At 30.3% G+C, this 9,270-nt stretch overlaps 1 protein-coding gene across 1 annotated transcript; it reads right to left on the reverse strand.

Annotated features, from left to right (window-relative positions):
- Positions 1–1,007: 1,007 nt before the first annotated feature.
- On the reverse strand, positions 1,008–5,875 carry LOC106478673 (cuticle protein 6-like). The gene is made up of 2 exons (XM_013939229.1): positions 5,858–5,875; positions 1,008–1,430 (listed from the first exon to the last, which is right to left on the reverse strand). The coding sequence occupies exons 1-2, from the start codon at positions 5,873–5,875 to the stop codon at positions 1,008–1,010; spliced, it is 441 nt and encodes a 146-aa protein (XP_013794683.1).
- Positions 5,876–9,270: the final 3,395 nt, after the last annotated feature.

The raw sequence follows: 9,270 nt of genomic DNA on the forward strand, positions 1-9,270 counted from the left end.
TTTAGCAAAGTATATTTGAATAAAATATTTACGAAATTGGTGTAAAATACTATTGCTTAAACAAAAAGGATGTATGCATTTATTTACAAAATTTATTTTTAAACGAAAGTCCGTTTATGAATGAAAAATGAGTTCGTTTTTTAACATTATAGAAATTCCCTATGTACCATACTCAGTTTGTTCTTTATGTATTCTCTATGTATTACGATTAAATTCAGAATATTAAAGGTAATTCCTCCATTCCTGCGACTAGAGATTCTAACTTTAAACCATAGACAATACATCTTTGTCACTATACAAAAGGTATGAAAAGTCATGTGACTTCCTATTAAGTTTCTAGACACTTTTCTATGAATAATTTTCGATAAGAATACTTTGCATTCAACATAATTTTTTTATATAAAATACTCCATTGAAAGTACCAAAAAATCATACAATTCATTTTCGTATTCCAACTTAATTTAAGTTCGTTTCAGATACAAGTAGAACATTTAATAATTTGTGACTTCTATGCACAAATCATGCTTCAGAATTTTATAGAAAGGCTATTATTATACTACTAATATAATTAATTTTTACATATTCAATTCTAATTAAGTTAGTTTCATGGTGCTTCTTCTTTTCACCTGACTGTCAGAAACAAATCCCGAAATAGACCTTTTGCTGATATTATAAGAACTATTGTGTTTAATGGTCATAGAACATATACATATAAAAGCGAAATGAAAATATGGCTGTTGTTTAAGAGTAGAATGTGGAAAATAAGCAAACGTATTAAGTGTGTAAGGACATCACTTTAACTTCTTGTGTCACAATATTGTCCTTTCAGTAACAATGACACCTGAGAAATATTTTTTCTGATCTAACAGGGCTGCTAAAATTAAGTTCATTATATAATGATTATATTTCTAAGTTTATTAGCGCCCTCATTCGGTGCAGTATAGGTTCCATAATTTACTCTTGTTTCCTCTACCCAATGATTTTTGTTCAAACCAGAAATTCTTGGGTCAAATTTCCTCTGGTCGAGGTCGGTGAATAAATGGTGGGAGAGGTCCAATAAAAGGTCCAGGTGGTCTTTTAACTGGTCGAGGTGGTTTCACAATTGGTTCTTCGGAGTGCAGGTTTACGATACGTCGATGTAATATGTGATATCCAGTAGCATCTGCTAGATATTCGGTCACTCTCAGGTTACCATAGGGGTCTATATAACCCCACCTGCCTCGAACAGTTCCATTTTCAGCCCTCTCTTCCTGTTTGAATGACTGACCAGGACCACTTCCAGTGTCATAACCATACTTATACGTTCCAAAGCCTGCATAGTTTTGAATGAGATAATTCGTTTTCACATTTGAAAGTGCAGGTACTTCATATTCAAACCCATCAAAAACTGACATCACACTGCAAAGCGAAGCAGTTAAAATAACTATTACCTGAAAAAAAAAAGAGTGTGATAACGTTAAACAAAAGAAAACATAACATTCTTTGATTCGTGTTTATGCATTGATGAATTTGGTTAAATATAAAAGATGTATACTTGAGAATTAATAAGAAGGTATTATTACATCAATAAAGTTAAAATATTAATATTAAACATTAATGTCTATTTTTAAATGTCTCTCAATTAAAGAATATTTACACTTTACCCTCACTTCTACACTTAAAGAATATTTAAAGTTCAACCTCAAGTTAACTGTTAAAGAATACTTACATAGAGGTGAACATAGAGATAACTTATCTTTAATAATATATAAAGTGGTTAGAGAATACTTACACTTTATATATTTTTAGAGAATATTTAATCTTTACTTTTACTTCTGCGATTAATCTGTACATATTTTACTCTTAAGCCTATCGTTGAAATATATTTCAAATTTATTTTTCCGTTTCCTTTCTTGCTTGATCTTTCTCCTTTTACTGCTGGTCGTTTTAAGATGACATCAAAGTTTGTATAAACTATTCCTTTGAAATTACAATGCCTGACTTATAATTTATGATAGTAATTATTTTACTCAGGTGAATAGATTTATATCTCAATTAAATTTACACTTACACGTCACTTAATCAGAGAAGTTCTTGCTGAAATCAATAAGTACAGAAAATGTTCATGGAAGGATAGATATGTAGACACTGAACATTTTAAAGTCACATTTGTTATACCATATTGCATCAGGAAAAATAATAGTCCGAGGTCTTTCTATTAACCTCGTTCATTAAATGAGTATGGTGATGACAGTCATAGTCTACACAAGCTCGGAATGAAAATGATTTACTACTATGTTTAACATGAATATTAGAATGCTGATTCAGCACACGTTTCTTACTGTAGGCTTTAAACCAGATTTATTGCGGTTTTGTAATCAGTGGTTGCTTGGAAACAATGCTACTTTTTGTGACTTATTTCCTTGAAAACAGCGGTATCCACTGTGTCTAATCAGGCGTGTTATTACCATTTACCATTACTTGAGAATACAATTAAAGATAACTTAAATTTTTTCCTATGAAAAGAATAACGGACAAGAAGTCGTTTACAATGAAAATAAGAACTTAAAAATCGCCCAAAGATTAACCACTTGTTGTAACATTCGATACAAATATATTTGATATTTTTTGTTATTAACTAACGAAATTATATATTTTCTACATTTATGTCTTTAAAATTTCACCATCCGTATTTACTATGAGTCTTAAAACTTTCATCACCAGTAAGAATATCGAAATGAATATCACAAAGTCACAGAGAATCATATTTTTGAGTTAATTAATGTGAAAAAATAAACAAGAGTACAGTTAAATTAGTTTCAACAATGAAAACAAACCTAATTGTTTATGGGTCAGTATTAATAACACTGTTGTTTTTTATTTTAATGCTGTCACTAAATGGACTACCTAAGTTCTGTCTGCAGTGAGTAGTCGAACCCCAGATTTTAGTGTCGTAAGTCTGTAAACCTACAACTGGCCCCACCGAGGGAGACTGCCAACCATATAAATAACTTTAATGCTGAATTATAATCAATAACAAAAACAATTTTATTACGAAATTAGCCAATGTCAATAAAATATTTTTTGTAATTATGTTCCTAACTAAAAACTGTATGACTAACGTCAATGGTTGGTTAGTCACAAAAAAATTTTAAACTATTTATATTATTTACACATAATATAACACCATGTTTTTTCCATTTACAAAATTTGTATTAACAGTATTAACTTTCGAGGTCAAGCAATTAATGTTGAGTTAGTTCACATTTGTCGTCTTCTCTAATGTCATGCTTAGTCCCTAGCTGGTGGACTTACATTAAGATAAACACTTGAAAACATTAAACACTTAATAGTAAAATGACTAAGTAGCCTTAAGTATTGAGAAACAGATTACTGCATCAGTTCCAGCTCGTTTGTTTACTTGAGTCATTAAACTGTACAAAGGAGAGTGTTTTCAACTCTTAAGTGTTCTCATTACACATGGTAGAACGTTCACCAAACTGTGACGAATTGTCTCCTACCTATTAGAGAGGGTGTAATGGAGTTAACTTAGGACAGTTTCAAATGTTCAACGTTATTGCGTTACACAGAGAGGAAAGGTATCCGTTTGTAACTTACCTGAAAAAATTAAAATAGACATTTTCGTTTAGTAAACTCGAAAGAATGACTCTTGAACTCACTCTAGTTAGGACACGTCGCGAACTTTTCCTTCTTGTTGTTTATATTGTTGTTGTTCTTGTGTCGGAAAGTTAATATTGCTTTATTCCTTAGAATAAGGTCATTAAGTTATTTTTTTTTAGATGTTGCAGCTCCTTCTGGCATGACAGCTTTTAAGAATCCGTGACCATACCGAGGATTTAGAACTATTTTCGTTTACACACGCTTATATCTTATATCTCTACACGCATATCTATATTTGTATACATATTTGATGATAACTTGAAGAAACAATTAAATACATACTCTCAAAAGTTAAGGTAGAAAACTTATTACTACTTATGACGCGTCATAATTCCAACATTCACGCAAAAAAAGAGCTGTTCGAATAAAATTTATTATCCTAGTTTTGATGATATAAAATAAATGATGGCATAAACCGTTCCCCGTTTTCTTTGTTATTTCTGTGATTTGGAATAACATAATCAACACAGAACATTCAGTTGCAAATTCATTTTTACAAAACATATAACAGATCATCAAATTATAAAGATTTGAAATGTTTATACATAGTACGATACGTTTTAGAACTTTTTAAATCTTGAGATATGTTAGTTTAACATATTTTCAACTTTAGTGATTAAAATAGTGAATTTATTGTTTGTCAACTAGGACAAGGAATTTTATATTTGATTAACTCGAACAGTTTTCAGTTGTTCTTCTTTATAACAATTAACTTTAGTTAACTGGTTAGACAACTTTTATCATGTAAGAGAAACGATTACATAGTTTTCTATATTCTTTATTGTCTCCTTGATTTTGATCAATACAAACTATTAACTGATCATTTTATTTTATAAAACATATTACAATTTATCATATTGTATTTTTTTTAATTATCCTTAGTACGTTAAGTCTGTGAACGTTTAAACTGAGACATATTAACTAAACACAATTTCAACTGTTCGTTATTAGAACAATGAATTTATTTTTCAACTAGGCCATTATTTGCTATGTTTAGAGCAATAGATTTTAGATTTTATTAACTCCAACAATTTTCAATTGTTCTTTCTGGAACAATGACTTTTAATAATTTATAAGTTTAAACAATGTTTATTTGTTGATCCTCAGAACAATGAATGTTATAGTGTATTAAACTGATCAATTTTAAATTGTTCATTTCCAGAATAATACAGTTTAAAACTTTCGACAATCACCCACTATTCATATTTAGAACAGCAAACTATAAATTTTATTAATTGGACAATTTTAGTTTTTATTCTTAGTACGCTGAATATTACAGTTTAATAATTCAGAGGATTTGTAATTGTTTGTTAAAAGCAACGGTTTTTACGGTTTAATAACGTAACAATTTTATTGTTTAAAGTTTGATACTATATTATACTTCAGTATAAGACTTCCTTAATTTTTGTAAGGCTATCAGTTGTCATTCTAATTATAATTCACCCTATAAATTTGGTAAAGAGTAAACTTCCCTTAAATACAGAAAAATATTAGCGTAACTCAAAGAGTAACTCCAAATAAATCAGAATATAAAGCTGGTTGAAAATAATGATGTATACATCTCCTACACTTCTTGAGTAATCATACATCTCCTACACTTCTTGAGTAATCGCACAACGTTAATGTGTTATATCTAAAAACAAATCTGATGTATTTAATATACCCTAAAAATGGCTACAAGACAAAATCAATACCTGTTTGTTTGTTTTTCACATTATTATCGCTTAGTAACAAAGAAATAACCTCAGGAGGTCCGACATGTTTGGAAGTCTAATTATAATAAGTTAACAATAACTATAAGTGCTACGTAGTTATTTAAAAATTTACTATTATATAAATGCTACTTTCGTTGTTCTAAGTTAGAGACAATTTAGTGACTGTGTTATCGTTTTCTAAGAAACGAAATTTAGGAGCTAGTATTAATTATAGCATAAAAATCCCGCTAATGAAATGTTCTTGTTACTTACCGCAGAGATGGCAATTTCTGGAAAATATTGAATTATTATCAAAAACAAGTAGAATAAAGGAAATGGTGTTACACTTACTCAGTATTAAAAAAACAAGTTTAATAAACGGAATGGTGTTACACTTACTCAGTATTAAAAAACAAGTTTAATAAACGGAATGATGTTACACTTAATCAGTATTAAAAAAACAAGTTTAATAAACTTAATAGTATTAAACAAAACGGACTTACCTGGCGAAAATTTGTCATGTCAATAGCTACTAAAAGCTAAGCATTAGAAAATATAGTTCTGTGTTGAGAAACCTAAACTCATAAGACTATCCAGTGTTGAATCATAAGTACAGTGCTGAAGGAAACTACCATCTAAAGAACGGTCAGTCAACCAAGCTGACAATATCCCAGTAACTCTCGTGCTTTATGAGTCGTTGTATGATCAAGACACCCCACTGTACCTAGGTACGTACAACCGGCGGGACTTTCTCGTGAGTTTATATATTCCAGACCTCGCAGGTTCACGTTATTAACCTCTTTTTTTATTTTTTTAACAGACGTGAGTAGCGTTACGAACTCGTGTGACGGTCAGATTGTAACCTCGAGGACAACTTTCTTTATTCAGACTCCATTTTGTTGGCGTTTATCTTATTATGTTCACTTTAAAAATCAATACTTCTGTATGTATAGATAAAAGGGTTTCGACCTCCCCATTTGTGGACACCTGAATGGCGTATTTAATGATGATTTGAAGAGCCGGTATTTGCAGGTATCTATAGGCAAACTCACGAGAAAGTTAGCTTTTAGGATGAGTAGGCGTTCAGTGAACAAACACCACGAATGTTCATTCCTTTTATTGTGGTTAGACAGATGTCTAAAACCGGGTTAAAACAGGACCCTTTTTCACAAATTATTAGAGTCCTGTTCTGTGAGAAACAATGTAGGTAGTATTGTGAATTTTTAAATCGAGGTCGAAATCAAATAATCGTAGAATTTAACATTTCACCATAACGTTGGCTCACAGATAATTATTTTTTTTTATCTTACACTTGTTACTTTTTTTTCATTTAGCTTATAACCAATTTTCATAATATCAGCTCCTCGCATAAGTGCTTAAAACCACAACGGAACCCTTCAGTTATTCATCACGGTACACGTTTTCTGGAAAGCTGTTGTTCTATTAACACAATTATGGAACTATTTATAGACCATTCAAGATGTGAGTATAATCAATGTTCTATGTGGTCTTCGCTTCCTCGTCTTACAGCGTTTTATTATTCCAATCTGTAACGTCGAAGTTGAATTGTTTTTCGCAATAAAATAACAAACACTTGACCAAAAATTAAAATCTTAATTTTCTCCTTTGTTAATACTTCTCTGTCTCTGGAAGATATTAAAAAAATAGAACTTAAAATATAATATCGCACCATATTAATAAAGCTGCTGGAGCAAAACCAACAAACTTCGTGGTAATGTATTTTAAGCATGAAAAAAGAAAGTAACAACACATGAATCGAACCAATTCATTTAGATTTAATGAAATTAATATTTTTTGAAAATTTGTAACAACGTATATTAAACTGTAATATATGTATCATTATTGTCTTAACTTACACTAAAGACTAGTTCTGTTTTTCAATTGAGAGTATAATTGTTAAGTTTGTGGTAAAATACCATGTTTTTTTAGTGTAATACACATTGTTGAAGTATCAATAACGGACACTCACTGATCCAGATAGTGACAAAATAAGGGTACCACTGACGATAAGATAAAATTACATAAAAAAGTAATGTCGTGTTTTGTGACTAGTTCATGTAAAAACAACATAAATACCAAATGAAGTTCGAAAAATATAACTAATACTTTTTCGGGTGTTCTTCAAATATTTAGTATACGATAATGAGCTAAGAAACTCAACATTGATTTTCAATATCTAAACGCGTTAAAGACGTTCTGACGAAACATACGGAGTCAGCAAACTTGTTATAAAACCCAACAAATGAAATTATTTTTCCTCTTTTAAAATAGAAACAAACAAAAAAAAAAAACCAACAACAGTCAAATCAGACTTCTCATATTGTATATATTTATTTCTGCAGGCTACCCATAGAGAGCGCTCCATTTATATGATATAGGATTAAGTGAAGGAATTTCCTCATATAGTTTCTTACCTGAAAAAGAAGATTGCTCCAGTTTTGTAATTGTGTTTAACATGCCAAGCACGGAGGTCGGGGGACTTTCCCAGTTTTATATTAGGTCAGGGTTTCCGTGCTACGCTTTGCTTGGTAGGTAACCTTCGGTTAGGTGGCCATTTCTAGCTGGTTCTACAGAATTGTTCGATTTTCAAACAGGATACTAAAAGATTTCAGAGCTTATATCTCATGTATCCTACTTAAAACTTAATTTTTCACAGCTGATGGTTTGTAGTGAAGGTTCGCAAACTATTCTTATCGTCATGCTGAACTAGTCACATTAGAGGTTCTTCGAGTCTCACTGTCTAGAGCAGTTGAACCACTTAAAACTCTACTGTACATAAATGTGAATAAAATGTGCATTGCAATAGTTTAAAATTGAATTCATTGACGTTACTGCAGTGTGAAAGAAAAAAATATTTGTCTAAAAGTATTAAGTGTAAAAGTTTTACAGATATTTTTATTACATTTCTCTTCATAACATCATAACGTTAGATGAGGATATAAGCTATACCAGTAGAGCATTTTAGTTAATACCACTTGTAAAAAATAAACATATGTAGTAGCGTAATATACTATTTACTAGCAAATCAACACAATTGTTGTTAACAAAAAACGAAATGATTATTCAAGAAACATATACGGCTCAGAAAACAGTCCATCTAATTAATTAACTTACATTGAATCTATATTGTATATATAAGCATCAATGAATTAAAGGTTCTTAATAACAAGAACGTATCAAGAAACCTACAAATGTTTGAGAAAAAGCTTCACCAAAATTAAAAAATACATTTCTATATTAGTGTATAATATTCTATATAAGTTGACCCATTATAAATAATTATAAGTCTCCTTTATATTCCTGAACTTGATCAAACTATTAGAAATAATTGTGGAAACATTGAATAAAATGGGTATCAAAAGCAAATATTATTAATTAGTTATATGACTGCCATCCAATAAGTCAGACAGTACAATAACATATAAAAGTATCGACAGTCATACTATTCCCAGCAGTAGTGTGGTGAATGTACTTCATTGCTTCCAAAACAGAAATTTCACATCACAAACGTATGAAAATGAAAGCTTTCAATGGAGAAAGCTACATTATACACAAATTAAGGCGAAATTTAATGTTTCAATAGGAGCTGTGTGTAAACTCAGAAAAGAGTACGTGAAACTAGTATTCTTGATAATAAAAGTGGTCGAGGTAGAAAGTCCAACTTTTCAAAAGTTATGTTGAATAATTCAGGGTATGCCCTTTACGTGAAACAAAACAATCCAGTAGCAATCTTGCTAGTGACTCCAGAACAATAAGATACGAATTATCATGAAGTGACTTTAATTATAGCTGCTCAAATACCATTGTTTAGGAGAGATAACCATATCAAAAACCTTGAAACGGCCATCAAACTTCAAATAATGGGATGATAAAAATTATTTGAGATACTCAATGA

The sequence above is a fragment of the Limulus polyphemus genome, unplaced genomic scaffold, assembly GCF_000517525.1.
Source record: "Limulus polyphemus unplaced genomic scaffold, Limulus_polyphemus-2.1.2 Scaffold240, whole genome shotgun sequence".
NCBI lineage: Eukaryota > Metazoa > Arthropoda > Merostomata > Xiphosura > Limulidae > Limulus > Limulus polyphemus.